The sequence below is a fragment of the Trematomus bernacchii genome, unplaced genomic scaffold, assembly GCF_902827165.1.
Source record: "Trematomus bernacchii unplaced genomic scaffold, fTreBer1.1, whole genome shotgun sequence".
Taxonomy (NCBI): Eukaryota; Metazoa; Chordata; class Actinopteri; order Perciformes; family Nototheniidae; genus Trematomus; species Trematomus bernacchii.
The window spans coordinates 28,282,478-28,307,134 of record NW_022987720.1 but is presented as its reverse complement, the minus strand read 5'-3'; the positions used below and the strand labels follow the sequence as shown (position 1 = coordinate 28,307,134).

At 39.2% G+C, this 24,657-nt stretch overlaps 2 protein-coding genes across 2 annotated transcripts; one reads left to right on the top strand and one right to left on the bottom strand.

Moving 5' to 3' along the window:
• The first annotated feature begins 1,121 nt into the window (after positions 1–1,121).
• On the top strand, positions 1,122–12,628 carry LOC117492166 (phosphomannomutase 1). The gene is made up of 8 exons (XM_034142281.1): positions 1,122–1,474; positions 2,130–2,241; positions 3,391–3,467; positions 3,556–3,647; positions 3,925–4,024; positions 5,528–5,603; positions 9,783–9,898; positions 11,066–12,628. Exons 1-8 carry the CDS (start codon positions 1,391–1,393, stop codon positions 11,186–11,188), a joined length of 780 nt encoding a protein of 259 aa, XP_033998172.1. The 5' UTR covers positions 1,122–1,390; the 3' UTR covers positions 11,189–12,628.
• A 1,936-nt stretch (positions 12,629–14,564) lies between these two features.
• Positions 14,565–23,761, bottom strand: csdc2b (cold shock domain containing C2, RNA binding b). The gene is made up of 4 exons (XM_034144306.1): positions 23,604–23,761; positions 19,549–19,849; positions 18,631–18,753; positions 14,565–16,459 (listed from the first exon to the last, which is right to left on the bottom strand). Exons 2-4 carry the CDS (start codon positions 19,728–19,730, stop codon positions 16,297–16,299), a joined length of 468 nt encoding a protein of 155 aa, XP_034000197.1. The 5' UTR covers positions 19,731–19,849; positions 23,604–23,761; the 3' UTR covers positions 14,565–16,296.
• Positions 23,762–24,657: the final 896 nt, after the last annotated feature.

Here is a 24,657-nt window from a genome sequence, read left to right as displayed (position 1 = left end):
TAGCTCTCGAACACCCCCTAAAATGGCATTTTTCTCTTGTCCCCGCTTCTTGGTGACCAACTTGCATGTCAAATATAACATTTAAAATAGGGATTTGATTTACTTGTTTTGGTATTATTCTATTGATATATGTCTCTTGTAATGGTAAAATCAATTTGTTAAATCATAAACATATTTTAAATAACAGTAATTTTGCACAGAAGGTGTGTCCCTCAACATGCGTTTATATATACAGTCTATGGTTCAACCCTGTTACCCAAACCTTTTTAGATTGGCAGAGGAAGTGAAAAAACTGTAAGTCAAATGACATCAGCAAGCCATGTGCTAGTGCCATGGGTAGACCAAAACTAAGTCCTCTCTTTTATTTTTCATATTTTTACAATCTTTTCAGTCGTAAGAGAGTGTGGCACTCTAACCCACTCAAGCCTGTTACTCATATTATCAGAATAAAGCATATTCATTTCAAAGTTATCTTTCTTTCATTAAATATCCAAGTTTGTCCTTGCCTTGAAAGTAGCATCTAGCAATACTTCCTGAGGTTAAAGCTCAAATTAGCATTGATTTTCAACCCTGTTACTTTCAACCCTGTTACTTTCAACCCTGTTACTATAATTAGAGTAACAGGGGTAATTCTCCATTGGATTCTTCATTGGAATTCTTCATATACATTTGATGCCTTAGCTGGGCAAATCACTTTTTTTGATGGTTTATTATCTGTTTTTCCTAAATACATAAAAAAAATAAAAATAAAATAAAAGGTTAATATTTCAAAAATGTTGGTGTCTAAATTGTGATTGTCCTCCAATTCTGGAATGACCCATATATCAGACATGTAATACATCAAGTAGGAGTTTATCCTTCTTAACATATATTTTTTTAATTTGTATTCTACTCTTATAAAAACACGTTGTGTTTCCATAGACTGTACATTTTTTCCTGGTGTTTTTCTGTGCAGCATCCATCATTTAATTTGTAGGTAAAAGGTCGGTTCGCTGTGTAGTGGACATGCATGGGAATCGATCTGGCCCGCCCACCCGTCGACGTCACGTCGTCCTCGCTTGTGATTGGCGGACGGATGACTTACAGTGTTGCGAAAGAGCCATACGTGCAGCACGCCGTGTTTGTTGGTTGAGCCGGGCCGAGCAGAACCGAGCCAAGACAGCAGGACTGTAGAACCGAAGAAGGAAGAGGAACCAGAACAAATAACTGTCCTGGAAGATAATATTTAATTTAACCTTGGAGTCGGGTTTTCATTCTGATATAACTGACTGCTGAATATATTATACTCTGTGACGTAAATGTGTGTTATTACGTGTTTGTTTGCACTTGGGTGGACCTTCAGCTAAAACGTTCAAATAGTACAACAGACAAACTCGTAAGAGAGGAAGAAATGGAGAAATCAGATGTCTTCTCCTCGGACCGAAATATCCTGTGCCTGTTTGACGTGGACGGTACTTTGACTCCACCGAGAGAGGTAAAACTGATCATATCAATTATGTGTTTACTATCTGCAACCTTTAAAAACATATGTCGCTCATCTGCATTCAAACACAAACCCACGAGGGGCTGTGTGTCATAATATGGTAATGTCAAAGTGTGTAAATATATGGTGACCTATTTTAGTCCTGATGTCATTCACATTGAAACTACCCTGATACTGCCCCCCTGGTAACTGGTGTTGGTGTGTGTTGTTGTGTCGGGACGTTTGTGTTAGTGTGTGTCTTCTGTGCTGCTCAGAGCTTGTCTTCCATATGTTGTAGAAATTGGACTTCTTCTGTGCCAAATTAAAAAACCTCAAAGGCAAACTGTACTGTTGTGTCCATTGTTCTCTGTTCTCCCTCTGTGTAATTATGCTTCAACAACACAGTGCAGCACACAGAGATTGTTCACATATGGGTGTGTAATGTGGATATAAAGATAAAACACAAATGACAAAACAGCTAGAGACATGCTGTTACGTTAAGAAAAGTATCCCCAAAATCTGAGACACTTTCTACTCTCCTATCACAATACCTACATAATGTATATTTATTGACCTGCCCAATAAGGTATGTCTGTGTGTTTTAAGGGTGGAGCTAACCAGTTAACCCAAATAATTATTATGATGTGCATTTTCCTGTAATCTACAGAAAATCGACCCTCAGTTGGACGAGTTCTTCCAGTCGCTCCGGAGGAAAGTGAAGATCGGCATTGTGGGAGGGTCGGACTACTCCAAGATAGCTGAGCAGCTCGGGGACGATGGTGAGTCCTCTTCCTCTTCCTGTCTGAAGACTGCAGGCTGTATCAGTCACCCGGATGGATGACAATGCATGACCTCACACTTTTTATTGTAACTTCTTCACACAAGTCAACAGAGTGTGTAACAAAGAATAGGGTCCTTGGGAATTGTATAGACATCAACAACACACCTATAACAGATGCACAATAAAAACAAGAGTAGAAGTAGAAGTGCTTTTTCCTCCTTTATTTGTGTCACAATCCATTGTTTCATGTTGACTAAGTTTTGTTTAACTCATCATGATTGTATTGTTGATTTCAACAGACTGCAGGGGAGCCAGAGTTAAATATAGGGACATATTGTCTAATTAGTGCAAACTTCTGTATGTAGCAGTTACAATAGTTTGGCTTATTGAATGCTAATGTATCTCCAGGATTCTTGACATTTTTTATGTGTTTCTTCAGTGGTTTGGTTTATTTTTGTTTAATAATCTGGTAATAACTGCTGAGTAGACAGAAGGAAGACTTGTGTATCTGTAAATATTGTGGCATAACTGGGATGCACAACTACTGTGTCAAGAGGGAGCCATATGATTTCATATCTTTGCCAAGTGTGCCAAGTGTGAATCTTGTATTTATTCTTCATGATGCACACATCGCAGCAGATGATGTCGTAGCTGCTGGAGAATGTGATGGATTAGACATGCTGAAAATGTCACTCCAAATGACGATATCTTTTTAATAGCTTCCACGTCATGTGACCTAGTAGCAATAGTTTAATTATCATGGTACCTAATGAAGCTGTTTAGGAAGTTTTACTATGACATTATTACATACATCTGGCAGTTTTTTTATTATACGCTTCAAGATTATTAAATGTTGTGGTTTATGCTGTACAATTAAAGGTTCAGTGACCAAGCATTGACTGAGTTATTCCTGCAGAGTGTTGCAGTGCACTTCCAGGCCAAAGTGAATAGGAAAGCCAGTAAGATTAAATTTAGCTTTCTAGGTGGTGTTACATACTCTTTAATCTGCTCCCAGGTAAATATAGCAGGCCTAGTTTCCCTTATTCAGATTTAGCAGAAGAGCCACTCTTAATTCAATTGAGAGTGCAGGTTAATAAAAACCAGGTGAGCCCTTTAAACCACATTTCATTTGTCTCTTCTCTTGCAGTGGTGGACAAGTTTGACTATGTGTTTGCTGAGAACGGGACGGTGCAATACAAAGACGGAAAACTCTTCTCAAAGCACGTATGTAAACAGTCCCATTTTACTTGTTGCAACGTCAGCTTGTATGCTGAAGAGGAAGACATGAATGAGTGCATTTGTATCCCATCAGGCCATTCAGAACCAGCTCGGGGAGGAGCTGCTGCAGGACCTGATCAACTTCTGCCTCAGCTACATGGGGCTCATCAAGCTGCCAAAGAAAAGGTGAGCAGCAAAGCCTCAGGTGGACACACACACACAAAATTGCATTCCTTGTATCCGTGCAATCTAATCATCAATAGCATCTTAAAGTAGAAAAATACTTACCTCACATTGTGACACCTGCATGGGAATGAAGCTAAAACAAAACTGTCTTTTATTCTTTTACCTCCTATGGGAATTAATAAATAAATCCAGGTTTTTCTGTGTCAGTTAACTTGGTTTTTTGACATGTAACAACTACAGTACCGTTAACCATGCTTCTGTTATTTCATTCCTTCAGGGGAACGTTCATTGAATTCAGGAATGGCATGCTCAACATTTCCCCCATCGGTCGAAGCTGCACGCGAGAGGAGAGGATCGAGTTCTCTGAAATCGATAAGGTGAAAAACGTTCATCATTTTGTCATTCATACATTTGAATAGTGACCAAACAAAACAAAAAAACAGGTTGCAACAGAACCTGGCAGTTTGTTGTCGTCAGTGGTCTTTGTTTTTGGTTTAGCATATTATTATTCTGTCTGCACTGCCTTGAGATGTAGGAATAAGTAATAAACCCGGAAATGAGTTAGCATTTTTGTACTCCGAGGTTCCTTTCTTGTGAAATGGACATATCATTTACATACTTGAGTTTTATTATAATGCACAATAGCCCATTTTAGCAGCTGAACTAAACAAACGGTACACTTTGAAACATCAGGCACTGAGAGTCACAGGCTGCCTCTCTGTGTCTCGGTTTCATGAAATGTGCTTCATTAATTAGACAGAGAGCGGTCAAACAATGTTGAGCTTTCAATACACTTTAACAAGCTGTCCATTGATGGTTCACAGAGCAGGAGATATGCAGGAAGCAGATAGCACCAGAGGAGGAGAGGTTTAACCCTTTCGCTACACGCTAACATTAATGCAGCTTTTTTACGTTCATACATTGAATAATGTGTACTCAGATTATATAAACTAACATGATCTGCATACATTTAACTTCTTGGAAAACAGCAGATAATAGTTAGAATGAATGAGGTATGTAGTGTCTCTACTGTGACATGTCTCCATGCTTTAATGTTCAAAAAGCTGCAGCACCTCTTTTCACCCTCTGCCTGAAACCAGAGCCCAGTCTGCTCTGATTGGTTAGCTGGCCGGCTCTGTTGTCATTGGTCAACCACTTAGAGATGTCCCGCCCCTTAGCCTATCACGTACAATGTGTTGGAGCGCTAGCCAATAGAAGCGTGATGTTTACATAGTGATGTAGGGCTGTGCGATTATGGCAAAAATCATAATCACGATTATTTGGGTCAATAATTGATATCACGATTATTAAATACGATTATTCATTGACTTTGAAAAAATCAATTTATTGAACTTTAAAACAAATACAAATAATAATTTGAACAGTATCTTTTTAACTGTTGATTACCCTGAACGTATAATTCAACTGAAAAACCAATACAAAAATAAAATAAAATAAATGATACATTTAAATAAATAATATCAAAATAATAAATACCAATAAACAAGATCAACAAATATTTTGGAGCGCACTTCCCCAAGCTACTAAACATATATAAATATGATAAATACAAATAAATGAGACCAAAATTAATTAGATCAAATATGTTCTAGTGCACTGTCACAACCTAGCAAAGCAAAATAATTGTTTTTTTCGATTATGTTGTTTTCGTAATTGTGGCAGGCCAAAATCGTAATTGCGATTAAAATACGATTATTTGCACAGCCCTATAGTGATGTCAGTATTTCACGAAAGTCAACATAGGAGTCCAATCGTGGCATTTCAGGCACGACTTGATGCAATAGGGCTTCTGTAAGTAAATGTCATGTGTGCATTAACAAAGATGGCGGAGTCTGACTGCGATGTCACTTTCTCCGCAGAGAGAGAAGATCCGGGAGAAGTTTGTTGCTGCCCTGAAAGAGGAGTTTGCTGGAAAAGGACTGCGGTTCACTAAAGGTGAGGGTTTATCAGAATCTAAAGGGAAAGAGCTGTGCCGTTCTAAAAGAGGTAGCTTTAAACTGAAATGTTCAAAACATACAGAGGAATCTGCATGGTTTATAATATGGTGTATCTCAGGTTTGTCTTGTTCTCTCAATATCAAACAAGCTCCTCAGAACGCTGTCTTTTTTAATACTGTAGTGCAGTACAAACCAGTTTCACAGCATGTCTATCTATTGGTTCTTATCACTGTTTAAAAAAGACCCATCTACCCCCCATCTGGAGGAGCTTGTGGTGGACATTGGAGCGCTCAGTTAACCATTACACACACACACACACACACACTCTCACACACACACACACACACACACACACACACACACACACACACACACACACACACACACACACACACACACACACACACACACACACACACACACACACACACACACACACACACTCTCTAAGGTGGATCTGGTGATCAATGTTTGCTTACGTGCTCTGCGAGGTGTGTGCTCCTCGCTGATGACGCCTGAAGGCTGAGCACAGTTCAGACAAACAAAGCACACAGACTTGTTTTTTCCTCGTTACTCTTACTCATATAGATCTCTGGCAGGTAAAGACAAATGTAATGGTGTCTGCTGTCAGAGTTCTTTCTTAGACTTATTATTAACTGGGGTTTCTTTGATAAAATAAGAAAAAAGATTCTACTTTGCATCCTTTGCAAAACATAAAAAGTCAAATAAAAGTTTTAGATAATAAGGTTAATTGGTTAATCAAAAATGTATAGAATATAAACAATGCAAATTTGTTTATATTATCTGGAGGGGGATTTGGTGTTGTGTTATGTGCTCCATAATATAATAAAATAAGTATATTAACTTTAAAAGTAAGTACAAATGTGCAAAATAAAAACATTTAATCAACAAAACCCACCCACACTCTCAGGTGGTTGGAAAGTGTGTTTTTGAGAGGAGACAAGCTGCTGTTCGGAGGATGTTCAGAGTTACATTACATTACATTTAGCTGACGCTTTTATCCAAAGCGACTTACAATAAGTGCATTCGACCAAGAAGATACAAAGTTGAAGAAAACAGAATCATATAAGTACATCAGGTTTCATAGAGCCAAAACATTTCAAGTGCTACTCAACTGGCTTTAGATAAGCCAGTCCTTTATTAGTATGTAAGTGCTTTGTTAGTAATTCTATCGCTCGAAGTGGAGTCGAAAGAGATGAGTTTTCAGTCTGCGGCGGAAGACGTGTAGGCTTTCTGCTGTCCTGATGTCAATGGGGAGCTCATTCCACCATTTTGGAGCCAGGATAGCAAACCCACGTGTTTTTGCTGATGGGAACTTGGGTCCCCCTCGCAGTGCGGGTGCAGCGAGCCGTTTGGCTGATGCAGAGCGGAGTGCACGTGCTGGGGTGTATGGTTTAACCATGTCCTGGATGTAGGAAGGACCAGATCCATTCACAGCATGGTACGCAAGTACCAGTGTCTTGAAGTGGATTCTAGCAGTTACTGGAAGGCAGCGAAACAAATCAAATCAAATCAGGTTTTATTTATATAGCACATTTTTAAAACTATTTTTGGTCGAGCCAAAGTGCTGTACATGCAAATAATAAATAACACGTTACTACAATCGCAAACAGAAGACAATAAATTACAACAGCAAATATAAAATCAAACACAGGGAAATGTCATGAGTCGTGCTCCGCTCTGACTAGAAGGCCAGGGAGAAGAAGTGAGTTTTTAGTGTTGATTTAAAAAACCCTAGTGTCTGGGCCGACCTCACATGGAGGGGCAGAGTGTTCCAGAGCCTAGGGCCAGCTGCTGCGAAGGCTCGGTGCCCTCGGGTTTTGAGCCTGGTCTTGGGCACTACCAGCAGCAGCTGGTCAGCAGACCTTAAAGCTCTGGCTGGGGTGTAGCGCTGGAGGAGTTCAGCTATATAGGCCGGAGCCAGCCCATTTAGTGCTTTAAAAACAAATAAAAGGAGTTTAAAATCAATTCTGAACCGAACTGGAAGCCAGTGCAGTGAGGCCAGAGTTGGGGTGATGTGGTCACGCTGAAGGGAGCGGAGGAGCGGTGTGGTGTTGGTGGAGTTGAGATGAATTCACTCGTCTTCCTCAGAGTTGATCTGTTCCTGCACAGCTGCCTCCTGTCAGATGATACTGCTGATCTCTGTGATGGATGTTATATAAACCTGACAGTGTGTCCAGTCTGCACTGAGAGTACAGAACGAGAGGGACACAGAGAGCGATGATGAGAGGAAAAAGCTTGACGCTCGTGAACTGTCAACTGGAGGGCGGGGGAGCCTCGCTGCGGGGAAGCTGTGGACCTCTGTCACCTGTCAGCGCAACTTACATGATGCAGTTTAAACACAGTTAAATAAATAAAGGGCAGTGCCGGCCGTCAGCGAACCGAGCCGGTCGTCAACTGTGATTCTCCAGAACACACAGTTGGCCAGTCCGCCCCTGTGTAGCATAATATTTTTAATGACAGATGAGCAGATCGCCACTGGGCTTTCAACTAAAGACACAGCCACGCAAAAACTGCGGCATGTACAGCTCCTTATGGGTACTGCAATGTGTGAAGTGCGCTACACCCCTGGTCGTTTCACCATGGAGGAAAGCAGCAGAAAGTCGACTGGAGTTAAAGAGAGCGGGGCCTAGAAGTTATCCTTCTGCGCTGCGTTGCGTGCATGGCTTCCTTCAGCAGGTAACGAGGTGACGCGCTCTGCCGGCGGTCTCGTTCAGGATCCGAAAATACAATTTAAATATTTTGCACACTTATTCCACTTATTCCTAGTGTGCTACTGGTTACTTTCCCGCGTGCCACCAGTTGCCCTGGTGTAACCCATTCACTTTAATGTGGCAGCTGGTAAAGTTTGATCGTATTTTAATTACTTTGTATTCTGACATATAGTGCTGTAACATTTATTTTGGACATACATTTACTTCAATTACTCGTTTTCACATAGTGGTTATTACATTTGTAAATATTTCTTCCTATTTATTCTGTGTAACTATAACTTTTAATGCCTTTTTGTCCAAGATAACCTACATGTTAAGTGACTCAGGTTGTGTAATTAATTCAGGTAACTCAGGTTGTGTAATTAATTCAGGTGACTCAGGTTGTGTAATTAATTCAGGTAACTTATTCAGGTAATTCAGGCATAGTCAGCATTTAGCAGCATATTGTGACACAGCAGGGGGGGGGGGGGTTGATTCAGAGGTTGATGATGTGTTTTACAGTGTGGGATTAAAGGTGTGTGTGGTGGAGGGTGTGTGAGGGAAGCAGCGCTCTGATTGGCTGGCTGCTCCTCAGCTGTTTATCGTTGTTATTGATGACTCTTTAAATGTTTCAGCTGAGACAGTGAGAGGAATATACGAGGGGGAGGGTGGGGAGCAGAGAGCTTTGTGGGAGACTTTTCAGATACATTTCACAGATGTAAGGCTGTTTAAACTCACAGCTGAACCACAATGAAGGATTTACTGTTATACTTCTTTTTAGGCTTTTTATTTCAGCTTAAGACAAAAAAAAATCACATTTTTCCCGACTGTTTTTTTTCTACATTTCCATTTAAAAAAAACATAAAAGAAAAGAAGAATAAAAAAAGTTATATAAAGCAAATAAATGAGTTAATTAAAACATTTTAAAAGGACGACATTTGGGGGGGGGGGGGCATATTTGAATTGGGAAGAATACACTCCATCTTTTAAAAAACGTCTGATTTCTAACTTGGTTCTCAGTGAATATCAAAGTCAATGTGATCCCATGGCTTCAGAGTCGAGCAGCCCTATCACACACGGTGTTTATTTCTGACCAAACAATGCCAAGGGTTTTGTTTCCTTTGTCCCGAATGCAGTGTCTCTCTGCCAACATGTCCTCTGAACAAACCGTCTGTCCCTGCTCGATAAAGAGTTTCAAATGTCTCCATGAGAGCGGACAGTTAGTTCTGCAGAGCTGCTGAGTGTAAATGGAGGTTAAAAAAGAGAAAGGGAAAAGTATTTGACATCATATTAAATGTACTGGTGACTAAAAATCATGCCGTTAACTCGACATAAATACTGCTTTCGCTGCTCTTTCCAATCACAATGTTGAATGTTCCTCCTTAAAGGAATACAGAATGCATTAGTTTATAATATGAAGTTGATTTTTATAACAATGTCCTGTTTGTCCTCTTTTCTTTCAGGCGGTCTCATCAGCTTCGATGTGTTTCCGGAGGGTTGGGACAAGAGACTGTGTTTGGAGCTGCTGGACAGCGAGGGCCTGGACTCCATCTACTTCTTCGGCAACGAGACCTCAGATGTAAGTCAATATTCACATCTACACATCGCTCTGAACCATATCAATTAACATTTCCCTTTTAATAAAGACATCTTCACATTTTTATTTCAATTATCATAGGTGTTTAATATCTTATCTCATTGTTTGGTTTACCTTCACAAATGGTTATCTTTAAGCCCCCCATAAACATATATCCATTATGAAACGTACGTCATACATCTTCTAGTTATTTTGCCATAAGATTTTTAGATTGAATCAAATACAATGTAATTACAGGATAATAATAATACATTTGGTTTAAGGCGCTTTTTATGACACCCAAGGACACCGTACAATTTGTTAAATATTCTAAGGGTAGAGCTATGCTTCCTGCCTCCCCTCTTCAGCTAGGTTTTCTTGTCCCTTGTCTATACTTTCAACACAGTCTCACGGCATTTCTGTTATAGTCACAAAATTAATCTATTGATTTGTGTTCACCAACACGATTTCCCCATTTTTTTCGTGTCACACAGAACGATTTTAAAAGCAATGTAAATCATTACAAATTAGAAGGAAAAACAGATTTAAAAAAATACAGATTTCAGTATTCTGACACAGAACGATTTTAGAAGCAATGTATTTCTATTGGTAGTATGTTTCGTGCCTGCACCAAATAATAACAAATTAGAAGGAAAATAAATACAGGTTTCAGTATTCTGAGGCTCTGAGCCATTTATTTTCCTCGCGGACGGCAATAAAACTCAGACATTATACAATTTAAAATAAAAAGGGTTAGGGTTAGGCTTAGGGTAAGATATTGAGTAAGAAAATGTTTTTATGAACCACACAGCTTCTGGTCAAAAAGACGTGGTGCAGGCACGAAACATACTACCAATAGAAATACATTGCTTTTAAAATCGTTCTGTGTGACACGAAAAAAATGCGAAAATCGTGTTGGTGAACACGAATCAATAGATTAAATTAATTTCGTGACTATAACACGAAATGCCGTGAGACTGGGTTGATACTTTATATATCAATATTAAATTAGTTGAATAATGAAAATGTATGTTTGATTCAGATAAAAAAGGTTTCTGTCAGTGCTTGGAGTTTAACATTTCTTACCTCACGATTGAAGATGAGCAGAGCCTTAACAGAAATAACTTTGATCTGTTTTCTTAAAATCATTTACGTTTTTTCTCTTTTCAGGGAGGCAACGATTATGAAATCTTCAACGACCCGCGGACCATCGGTTTCACCGTCTTCTCTCCGGAGGACACGGCCCGGTACTGTCGGGAGATTTTCTTTGACGCTCCGCCTCACGAGGCTTGATTTCCCTGATCCCTTTACCCACAATCCCCTCTGATGCCTGCCTGTGGCTTTCTGCTTGTACGACAACAAGCAACTCTAATGCAGGTCATTTATGAACCACTCCGAGGTACTACTACTGATTTTCTCCCTTTTAATAATATGAAAACAACGGGCAGCAGCGCGATGATTTGACTACATTTTAAACGTTAGTCCTACTGCTTTTTAAAGATTTTTAAAAAGGAACAGAGGAGGTGTTACATGTTAAAGTAATGTGCCAGACGATTAGCATGTAGCTTAAATCAGCTAAAAAACTAATAGAGATTATAAAAGATGTTATTGTTGAAAGTTATTACTCCAGATTATTTGAGTATAAAGTGATTTTTTGCACTAATCTTGGGAATCATTTCATACCAATTGTTGGTATTGTTGATCATTGCTGAAAGAGATGGTAAGAGTGAAAGAGAGAGATATTACATAGGGTGAGGAGTCCATTTTGAAAATGAGATATGAATGAAGCATAAAAAGAACACGTGGCTTTTTATTCCTCGGAAGTTGAGGATGTATGAATCATTCCAGTTATGAATGTCTCTGGGATTTATTATGTATTTACTGTGTGATCCCTTAAATATCAAATGTTTTTAAGCTTCAGGGGAGAAGCTTGTTTTGCATCTCTAGGTATTTTAAATTCAATAAAAGGAACATATATCAGATTTTATTTACTACTGAATCAATTAATTGATCTTAACCCGTGAGTTGAGCTGCTACCAAGTCACTCTGCACACAATGTGCCAGACGGTTAGCATGTAGCTTAAATCAGCTAAAAAGCTAATAGAGATTATAAAAGATGTTATTGTTGAAAGTTATTACTCCAGATTATTTGAGTATAAAGTGATTTTTTGCACTAATTTTGGGCATAATTTCATACCAATTGTTGGTATTGTTGATCATTGCTGAAAGAGATGGTAAGAGTGAAAGAGAGAGATATTACATAGGGTGAGGAGTTCATTTTTAGCTGCTACCAAGTCACTGCACACTTCTGTCAGTCATTATTTTGAATGTAAAATATTTTTACAAACTGTATCGTGGCTTGAATGCTGGTCGAATGTAAACATCAATTATTATGCTTGGTTGTTGTCTCTAACTCTTTTAATATGAAGCTGTTTAAGGGTTTTTTAAATAACTTTTAAATGTGTGAACACTAAATGGGTAATGGGTTTTTATTCTGCCATGGCTCAGAATAATAACGCCTCTCTGATGTATCAGTAATGTAAATATGAGGCTTCTAAAGGCATCAGCTGCAGGACTGGTAACACTCCTTCAAAAGACTCAACGGATCATGTAGAAAAACACTTTTATGCACAGCAGAAAATGTTAATGTGTTGCTAACTGATTACTTTAATTATTTTCTGGATAAAAAAGTGAATTAATTGTATTAAAACCTTTTTGATATCTTGCACTGATCGTAGTTCTCCTGTGTTGTTCTTGAGCTTTGACTAATGCGCTTTTACATATGACTCACTTACAAAATCACAAAACCACAGCACTTTTTCTGCCTCAGTGTTCTCACATTTCACCACAGGAGGTCGCCAGAAACTCAAATTCTACCTACACCAGGTGCTTCTAAAATACATTACAGTTCATCTTGTGGCCGTTTGAACACCAAATGATAGATTTTGAAGAATGCATAACCACTTTGATAGATCTTTAAATGTCTCTTTTAATCTCTTAAAAGCCAGTCAGAAAATGTGACTTGGTGTTTATTGCTGTCAGAAACAAATAGCTGAACTCTTCACCGATAAAAAACATGATACAGAGCACCAAGAACTTTGAAAGCCAACATTGCTGTTGTTATTTCAATGGTTTCATTTGTGATTATTTATATCTCGACCCACAGTGAAATGCTATAGGATAACACAAAGGCTTGGATTGCAGAGTTTAAGCCTAAGTGCTTCCTCAGGCAACATCAAGACATTTATGCTGACGTGTCTCTGGGAACAGAGAAAAGGCAGGACATGATGTAACAACACATGATGTATTTACTTTATTTTTGTTCTTGTCTTTAAAGCTATTTTTTGCCTCTCCCCCCTTAAAGGGGACCTATCATGCAAAATGCACTTTTTGATGTCTTTTATACATAAATATGTGTCCCCGGTGTGTCGGGGAACTCACGCAGCGTCAGAAAATAAAACCCTCTCTCTTTTCCTCCGTACCCAAATCTCTAAAAACGGGGCTACAACGGAGCTGATCCAGATTTGCGTCCGATATGACGTAATATCGGAAATGTAGGCTGGCTTTACACAAACGTTGCTATCAGAAACAATGCCCGACTGTTTTGGATGTAATATGGTCGGTGTTTACATTAGCATCGCTAACACTCAGAGCTAACCTGTACTGGAGAGCATGTGTGTGAAGAAGCAGGAAATAAAAAGGAACTCACCTTGTGGTATAACCGGCAAGAGAGAAAGCCTTTGAGCTCCATACTGTCTCAGAAATAATCCTTGATAATCCATGATATGGCGTTTCATCACGGCAGTATTTAGTTTAGACAGTAGCTGCCGGGTTTCTTCTTTTTTTAAAGCTTTATACCCCAAATCAGCACTTTTGAAACAGGAAGTGAAATAGAGGGATATGAGGCATGGCTAGAATGGGTGATCTGTTTGGTATTTTGAGCAAAACACTTCATAGACATGTTTTTTATATTTTTTTATATATCTGAGACCTATGCTATTCCCTAAAAATAGCATGATAGGTGACCTTTAAGAGCTAGTGCTGAGTGTATCTGGATATTTCACCAGAGAGAAGTGAGGTTAGTGTCTCAACAAGGTTTAAAAATTAGGAAGAAGATGTTGTTTCTGCGTTTCGAGAATGAAGTTAAAATACCATTTCGAGAATACATTTCACATTAGATTAAATCAATACATCACCAGCCTTACTTTTAGCGTATAATGAAAGTTTGACTTTGAGGTTTCTGTACTTTATTCTTCATATATGCAAAATATATAATGAAAAACCTCCGTCCTCTCAGTTTCAACATAAATATAAATACATATATCTAGAGTTATATTTAATTTATCTTGCTTTTCTAAGAGTGTATCTTCATGGTTTATTGCACTTATTGTAAATCGCTTTGGATAAAATCGTAAGCTAAATGAAGTGCAATGTTAACCTGTTACCTACCTATAATTATTATTCTTTATTCTTAATTCTTACATTTTTATTTTTATATTGAAGCCCTTTACTCTTATTGTTATTATTTTTATAATTATATTTTTTCTTTTTTATTATTATTACCGTGACAGTCTCTCTCCCCACGTGTTTATCAGACTTCACCTTCCTCCTCCTCCTCCTCCTCCTCCTCCCGTCACATGCAGCTTAATAAACACTCTCCCATCAGACATGTGAATCATAAAATGCTTTAATGTTTTTTTTGTTCAAGGCTCAGTAGAAGTCCTCACTGTGATCAGCACCACAGTGGCTCGTCCACAACAGAAAGTGCCCTTTGTAACGTGACGGAGGAAATAAACAGAGTGTGATGATGAACAGATTCAGGCAGTGACAGATGCATAGAGACTCTATGGAACAGAGATATTATAGAAAATGACAAACAGTACTTAACCGAGCTAAACCTGAAGTACTAAGAAATGGGGCGAAGCCTGCGAGCTAGTTCAGGCAGTCAACTCGAGCACCAATGATACATTAACACGTGACGCACCTCGTCCCTCTTACAACCAACCAAACACATTCTCCTAAACATGCCGCTCTACTTCCTGCCTCTGCCTCGCTATGCTGTTGCTGCCACTGCTGTGTTCACTACTTGCTATTGCTGCGTTCATGTTCCTGCTGCTGTGTTTCATGTTGCTGCTACTTGCCTGCACCACCACCACCCCAGCTTCCACCTGTAGGATCGGGGGATAGTTATCTAATCATCACTCAATGTTCTTTGTAAATCTGTGGAGTGATGAGGCCCGAGCCTTGACGCCAAACTCAAACTATATGCTGCTTCTAATAAACATATTAAGAAACACGTGAGTTGTCTGACTGAACCACATTTATGTGACAAAGATCTGTTTTGGCACCACCTATGGAGTCGAGTAGTTCACCATCACACTGACGATACGCTTAATAAATCACACACAGATACATGTCTTTTTTTTCTGATAATAGAAAAAGAGATTTACAAATCGTTTTGTTCGTTCGTGGCTGCAGACGTTTTTCAAAACTAACATTTTAAACCAGAACGACAAATGTTTTGGAGTAGTTTTTTCTGGCAGTTTTTCGACAAATTTCGTAAGTGCAACTTTTTAGAGCTCGCAATCTGAGGACACACACACACATCTGAATAAATAAATAAAAATAAATAACCACAAACCAAACGAAACATTCAAAGATATGCATTGTGTAAGGAAAATACTTGCTTTCCATTCACAGTCAAATATGTTTTAAATATCCATGCTTGATGTAACGTGATTTCCTGATTCCTCGTCTGCCTTCATGCTTTTTCTGAATTTCTAACTTACTTTCACTTTAACACATCACCAGCTCCCTTTCAAAAATGTCCTTTTGTCCTCAAATTCAGTTTATTTTCTAAACTGGTGACTATAAGCCTAAAAAAGGGGGTCCTGAACCTTTTACTTAGGGATTTCATTAGATTCTCTTCCTCTTTAATTCCCTAAACAACTTCCTCTTAGGTCGATAATCTCTGTTCTTCAATTCAAATCCTGATCTTTACAATGTCTGCACTGTGTATGACTTATGATAAAGTCATCTGACCAACACTTGCACCCATCATGTGATCCTGGACATTTTCAGCGAAGTAAACAAGTTCATAACAGCTGCAAAGAAGGGAAGTGAAACTGAATTCAGCTGGGTTCAACAAATTGTCTCACAGCTGCTTTCTTTCTTTTGTTTTGGGTGAAATAAATAAATAAAACATGTTCCTAAAATGGTCAGTTTTACATACAGCAAATTCAGCAGAGTAGAAGACAGCCATCTACACCATGTCATTACATCTGGACTGATGCTGTGTAGGTAAAGCATGTTTTTAAAGAAATAATGAGATGTCAAATATCAGTCCTACAACAGGTCGACGCCCCCTCCCACTACCCATAAGCGCCCAGGGTTTTGGGGGTCTACGAGCTGATGATCTGGCCGGACCAGGTCTCGTGTTTGGTGCCGGGGTTCAGGTGCACGATCTTCACCTCCACCGCCTGCACCTTCAGGTTCTTGGGCGGCACTCGGCTCACTTTGTACCTGACCTCGTCTCCCTCCACCGGGACGTACTCTCCCTCGATGCTGGAACAGAGAGAAAGTAGGGCGATGAGGATGGAGAGTGGAAAAGGGACAGTTTGGCTTCATACTGTCTAGATGTGTAGAAGCACTGGGATACAGACGATGTTCAAATACAAGAAGTGTCTATTATTAACATACAGTATGCCGACTGAAACACCTCCATTGGACTCCTTTGTTTACTTTAGGAACACAGTGACATCACTATGTAACACTCACGCTTTTATTGGCTAGCGCTTCAACACATTGTACGTGATAGGCTAAGGGGCGGGACATCTCTAAGCGGTTGACCAATCACAACAGAGCCGGCCAGCTAAGCAATCAGAGCAGACTGGGCTCTGGTTTCAGACAGAGGGTGAAAAGAGGTGCTGCAGTATGAGAAAAATAAAGAGCTTTTTGAACATTAAAGCATGGAGACATGTCCCAGTAGAGACACTACATACTGATATCCACCTGAACATCAGCAGGAGAGGACTATTTAAAGTAGAGACACTACATACTGATATACACCTGAACATCAGCAGGAGAGGACTCTTTAAAGTAGAGACACTACATACTGATATACACCTGAACATCAGCAGGAGAGGACTCTTCAAAGTAGAGACACTACATACTGATATACACCTGAACATCAGTAGGAGAGGACTCTTTAAAGTAGAGACACTACATACTGATATACACCTGAACATCAGCAGGAGAGGACTCTTTAAAGTAGAGACACTACATACTGATATACACCTGAACATCAGCAGGAGAGGACTCTTTAAAGTAGAGACACTACATACTGATATACACCTGAACATCAGCAGGAGAGGACTCTTTAAAGTAGAGACACTACATACTGATATACACCTGAACATCAGCAGGAGAGGACTCTTTAAAGTAGAGACACTACATACTGATATCCACCTGAACATCAGCAGGAGAGGACTCTTTAAAGTAGAGACACTACATACTGATATACACCTGAACATCAGCAGGAGAGGACTCTTTAAAGTAGAGACACTACATACTGATATACACCTGAACATCAGCAGGAGAGGACTCTTTAAAGTAGAGACACTACATACTGATATACACCGGAACATCAGCAGGAGAGGACTCTTTAAAGTAGAGACACTACATACTGATATACACCTGCACATCAGAGGAGAGGACTCTTTAAAGTAGAGACACTATATACTGATATGAACCTGAAAGTTAGCATAATAGAGCCCCTTTAAAACTTTTAATAAGTATAAATATTCTCATCTCACAAATATGTGGCCACACGCACTCAGAGACATCTGCTCGAGCTCTAATACTGAAGAAATTTGAGACAAGATAAACTCCCTGACCCACGATGCAGCTGTTCACATGGATGATCCCGCAGAATCTGTTTTCACAAATGTGCTTTTGCAGAGGCTGTAGTAACATTCAGCTTACTGCTGGTGCTGAATAAAAGCACATTGCTGAACTATTTGTGCATTTCCACTTCTTGCAGGTGTCAGAGTCCTGTGAGAGTCTGAACAAATAGCTGTCCCTTTGAGAAAAGTACAAACGTAGACTTTTGTTTGCTGAGTTAAAACAGTCCTGAGGTGACGCTGCAGATCTGCAGTTAGTTTGTGTTGCTGTTTTTAATTCAGCCGACGTTTGTCTGCTGTGACTCTCAGAGGACACGGCTGTAAAGTCTGCACGAGAGATATAAATACTGTGTGCAATACACACTTATTAACAACTTACTAATGTTATAACTGCTGCTCCTTCAGTACTGTTATGTGTTCACTTACTTTTTCATACTGGTGCACTTATATTTTACAATGGATGTTTGGATGTTTTGGAGTTCTTATCTGCACTGCCCCCTTTGCTGTAACAATGTAGATTTCCCCTCATATTGTTTTGGAATAATACAAAAAATATGTATTATATATTCTTTTGTCTTTTTATGTTAATGTTTCTTGTACATTTTTATTTGTTGTTATATTTATGTTCTTATATTTTTCCTATACTACAGTACATTTATATATATATAGGATTTTCCACATTTAATTATTTTATTTATTTATTTATTCATGCACTTTTTGCCTTTTATCTGCAGTTGTTTCTTATTGTAAAAATGTACATTTCCCCGCTGTGGGAGAAATAAATGTTCCTGATTCTGATTTGTTTTGTATTTAAAGATGTGTTTTGTTACTCACTCTGAGATGTGAACAAAGATGTCCTCTCCGCCGTGGGAGGGTCGCAGGAAGCCGTGACCTTGTGACCTGGAGAAGTTCTTACAGATGCCTTTAAACACCGGACTTGATTGAGCGCGTACCGTACTGCAGCCAAAGACAAAAAAACAACAGTTATTTCGTTGAATCACACCCAATACGACTGAATGTTGTTATTGTTCCAGCAAGACGTGAAGGAGACGTTTACAACATTTTTTCTCTTTTGTGTCAGATCATTCATACTGGCATGATGCACAAAGAGGAGGATTCATAAAGAAGGAGAATCAACAGATAAAAACCTATTTTTCTTCTTCCATGTTTCTTAACGTATTTTAATAGTCTTTTTTTCTTATTCGTATTATATTTTTCTTCTGTTTTTATGTTTATGTCTCAATATTTGCAATATATTTTAAACCGATAGTAGGAACTTACCTATAATGATTTAGTTAATAAAACACCTATCCTTTAGCTACTTATCAAAAATTATTTTACGAGTGTTGCAATATAAGAAATAGTACTGATACATGAAATGGAATAAAAAGAACATTTGTATCTGTGATGTAATAACGTTTAAAAGTAGCATAAAATGGAAAAAATCCAACGTGTGTGTTTGGATGTTTTTATTACCACACACTCATTTTTTCAAATTCAAAGATTCAAAGGTTTTATTGTCATATAAAAAGTGTAGAAATGGCGGCATTCTTCTGACCCGAGCTCCTCCAACAATGCAACATATATAATAAAATACAAGATAAAAAGTAGTGCAAAAAGTCTATATACATGTCAAAAGAATATGGGATATGTACAAGAACAGAGTATGAAAGAAATACTGTAGATGAAGACAAAATTCAATCCGGTTTATTGCAGTTACTCATTGTTTATAGTAAATAATAACAAACTCACGCTGAGTAGGTGCGGTTGCGTTTGGTCGGCAGCGGGCTCGGTAGATCACGAGGCAGCGGGTGATCTTTCCCGTCCTCCCAAACCCGGCTCCTCTCCCTCAGGAAGGGGAAGGAGAGGGTGAGGGAGGCGTTGGGGGAGCGCAGCGGGGTCCTGGAGGGCGACGTGAGGCTGGGGTCCGCCATGTCACAAGAGACAGGGGTGAGGAGGACGAGGGAGGAAGAGGGAGGCTGTTCTGCTGACTCTGTCGTCTGTCTTCTGCTTCAGGTCCAGAGTTATCCAGGTCAGCGCTGTCGGGTCAGGTCTGTCAGGAGGAGGGAGAGACAACAGGGTGAGGAGGGGGAGATCAGAGAGGTGTCATGTGGCTTTAGAGGTGATGGAGGGGGAGATCAGAGAGGTGTCATGTGGCTTTAGAGGTGATGGAGGGGGAGATGAGGGATGGGTGTCATCCAGCCAGGAATTCAACTCATAAACAAGCAGACAAATAACTGAGAGACCTGTGAGTGCCTTTTCAATGTTCTTTCCTTGTGTCTAAGAATGTATTATTTTACCAGCATATGTCCACCTTATGTAATTAGATGTTAATATTTACATTAATTATGTGACCGTCTATGTTTCCTGTAGTTATTGAATTGCTCTTTTTACTGCACTGTTAGTCTACAGTTGTATTATTATTGTGCTGCTGTGTTTATTGTATTTTTGTAACTCTGGCACATCAACTTCCTTCGGGATGAATAAAGTCCTATCTTATCTTATCTTAGATAAAACTCTTTCAATAAGGAAACTAGATGTTAAGGTGATGTCCTTTTTATCAAGTCCACTTTGATGTTAAAGGGGTACTCCAGTGATGAAGTATTGCGTATACCATAAAACAGAGGGGACTTGCTACGGACAGATTTGCAAAAGAACTGGAAAAGTGTCTCCTTCCCCCCAAAACAAAGTTGAGTTAAATTGTAGTAGTGTGTGTCATACAGCTTCCTTATAGTATAGATTAAAAAATGTTTTAGCACAAAAAATGTTTAGCCCATTTGAAGCACGACTTGTTCTGAGTTAGTATATTTATATTTTTTTGCACTTATCGTAAATCGCTGTGGATAAAAGCGTCAGCTAAAGAAATGTAATGTGATGTAAAAGATGGCGGAGGTTAAGATAATTCAAACATGTATTTTTTCATCTGCTATCATCACTAACTTCAGTGGATCACAAGTATGACATTATTCTGCAGATGTTCCAGTTCAGAGTGATGCCTAACATTTCTATGGATGTCAGTTTTTGAGCCCAACAAAGGCCAAAACATGCCCTGCAACAGGACATATACTAACTATTAAAGTGGTTGTTGATCAATTGAGAGGAATAAGGAGTCAGCATTAAATTGACAGTTTAAAACAGTCCAAAAAAATAGCTTTTAAAATGTTTTGGAATCACTGCAACCATGAGACGCCCTTGAGCAAACCGTCCTAAATGTGCAAGGGAACATTAAACTGATGGGTTTAGTAGTATGCAAGATTAACTGTGAACAGATTATAAGTTAAATCAATGCAGCAGAGGTCATCATATCCTGAGTATCACAACATGGGTCCAAAAGCAGTGGATCCTACACTACCCACAATGCAACTCAATTGCATCATTACACCTTTTAATACATTTTACACCTCCAGTTTGTAACCCAGCACCATCTATTTTTCAAAATGTGTTATCTCCAAGCCCAGAGACACCATCAGGCTTATTTATGACATGACACAAAAGATCAGCTGAAGACATTACACAACATGTTTCACCAGATTAGTCCCAATGAAAGGTAAATTGACCTTGGGAAGTATAATGACTGGATTGCCCCTTTAATCCAGCTTCATCAAATATAAAGAAACACACATTTTCTATATTGAACCTGAAGCCTTTGGGAGTTGTCCTGATATCCAAAGCACTGCAATCCCCATGATCATAATACTACAGGTTTATCTCTAAAGCAACTCACCGCACGGTATATTAATAATACATGTGGAGGTTTCATTTTCATATCTGCCCATGCATCCTTACTCTTCAGTGTATGCAGGGAAGAATCAATGCAGTGTAGGCTATTCAATGCACATCAGAGTTACGGTTGGATGAGTTTGTTTTAGTTATGAAAGTATTCATGTATCTAGGCCATTGCTCAACATTTCCTAAAATAGACATGTATTTGTTTTGACACTTTAAAAGAAAGATATCTGCATACAATAACAAATTGGTACATGATCTTTGCACTTTTAATATCAACTACATCCCTAAATGTTACAGCCGATACATTAATAAATAGTGTGTTGGTTGGGTCGTAATAATCCAACTGATTTACAATTTGTATATCTCTTTAAAAGCATGAAGTGTGGGTTTGAGTGTTTCACTACACCTCCGCATGTTTAAGAGCACAGTTCTGATTATATATCTGATATATGTAATTGAGTAGTGCAATGGCTATAGACACTGCCTCCCATATTTAACACTCACAACACATTCCTGTTTATTCAGGTGACCTTCAATATACCTCAGACTCGTTTCTCCACACAGTGCTATTCCCAAGGTTAAGATAAGATCTCCATCAGGGGTGCCCCCCCCCCCCTCCCCCTCAACACAAACACTGGGTGTTTCTCAATGTCAAGGAAGGATGCTCCAGAGCCACTATTTCAAGGATGCTACGTCATCGAGTCCCGCCGAAGGACTGCTCCAATGTCCAGGCTCCTTTGTATTCTACCAAGACATGTCCTGCCAAGGAAGCGTCCTCGACATTGAGAAACACCCACTGTGTCGTGTGTGTTTCTTTTTTTACACCCCCTCATGTCGCCTGTGATGATAGTCATGCAGGCACGGCGTGACGTCAGAGCAGCTGCAGCACGCCGTCTCGAGTTCGTGATGTCAGCGCCCCATCCCCAAATGAACAACAAATCCTACTCAAACGGAAGTACACACGCATGATATAATAAAGCCTCTATGTTGCACACACACAGAAGTATACCCACACATTATTGATGATATACTACAATATATTTTATAATGAGACTGCATGGACTCAAACACTGAGTTTACTCTAGTTTTTTCACACAGCAGGAGAACATCTGGATGAGCAGAAATGAAGCCACAGATCTAAAGAGGGTCATGTCTCCTCTGGCCCGGGTTAGGCACAAATCTGTTTCCGGTCCCATGGTCATGAAAAGGCAGTGTGTGTGAATTGTGTGTTGGTTTTTCGAGAGCTGTATTCATGCACCCTGCACACAATCCCATATTTCACTTGCCTTTGCCTTCTTTTTATAGCAAAACGTAAATAAATTATTTTGACAGCCTTAATAAAAACGTAAATTGCGTTCAGTTTGGATGCTAAAAATCCCATATTTAACTCGCTTTTGCTCTTGTTTCATTTGAGCCAATAGCGAAACTTAAGGAAATAACATTGACAACACCAATAAAATTGCCAAAATCAATAAAAAAAAGCAGTGTGTGAATTGTGTATTGAGTTTCGACATCTGTGTTCACACACTATGCAAAACATCCCGTATTTCACTCGCTTTACATCTTGTCTTACACTAGCGAAACGTAATGACATCCCATTGATACCCAATACTATCCAACAAAATGAACAAAAAGGGATTCTCTGTGAATTTTGTGTTGACTTTCGAGAGCTGTACTCACGCATACAATCCCGTATTTCACTCGCTTTCACCTTGTTTTATTATATCCAATAGCGAAACATAAGGAAATCACATTGCCAGCCTTAATAAAACTGCCCAAATTAATTAAAGGCTGAAACAGCAGTCAGTGCTAATGATAGTAGAATTGGACAATAGCGTGGTGCGTTCATGACACCAGCGTGGATCATAATATGGAGGAAATGTGACACCGATCAATCCTCCGTACATTCAGATATAAATAAATAACCTGTCCTTGTGATTTAGCGGTTTTTCCACCAGGCGTGCAAAGAAGACATTGTACCCGATCCCAAAACAAAGACACGCACACACACACACACCCCCCACACCCCTGCAGGCACTACAACATGAATGTTATTTTTCCACAGAAATGTTACTTACTGGTAGGTTGCGGACGATCAGCTCGTGCCAGAGTGCGTCTTAAGTGGCGGAGTGTTATATAATCAGTTATTAAATAAATAAATCGGCTAAATCCGCGCAGTCTGTCGGAGAACCCTGATGATGGTGAGGATGTGACGAAGAGCTGCTGAGTCTGCGCAGCTGGTGGAGATTCCGATGGCGTGATGCGACTGCGTGTGTGTGAGTGAGAGTGTGTGTGTGTTGCTTTCTTCATTCCTTTGAATGTATGTAATCTATTATGGGAACAGTATGCTCAGTGTAAGGATATCTTGCCTTGATTGATCGTATTGCACTCTTTATGCAGCTGCTGTGGTGCTGCTTTATCATAAGGGATTTATAATAGTGTCTATATTGAGGACAGACTCCACTAATCCAACACGTTTGAAATTGCATTAGTGGAGATATGTCAATAAAAAACAGTGGTGTAAAGTAACTAATTACATTTATTCAAGAAAAATTACGTTTTAAAGACACTTTAACTCCAATTGATGCTACTCCACTACATTTTGAAAGCAAATACTGTCATTTGTATACTTTGTAGGTTCATATTCTTAACAAATATAAATCAACAAATTAATTATGATGTACAATAAAGGATAAAAATACCTCACAGGACAAAACTAACCGTTTCCTCTCCTGTAGTGTGTTACAGGTTTTAGTGCATGTTAATGGTCTGCAAAAGCTAAAATCCCTATGTTCCCTCCAGAGGGAGTTTCTCTCCCACACACTCCCCCCCTGCCGGAAACACCTCAATTTGACTCCTTTGTTTACTTCAGTAACATAGTGACATCACTCTGTAAGCCTTGTACTGGGCTCTGGTTTCAGACAGAGGGTGAAAAGAGGTGCTGCAGCACAGGCAGTATGAGCAATATAAAGAGCTTTTTGAACATTAAAGCATGGAGACATGTCCCAGTAGAGACACTACATACTGATATGAAGCTGAACATCAGCAGGAGAGGACTCTTTAAAGTAGAGACACTACATACTGATATACACCTGAACATCAGCAGGAGAGGACTCTTTAAAGTAGAGACAC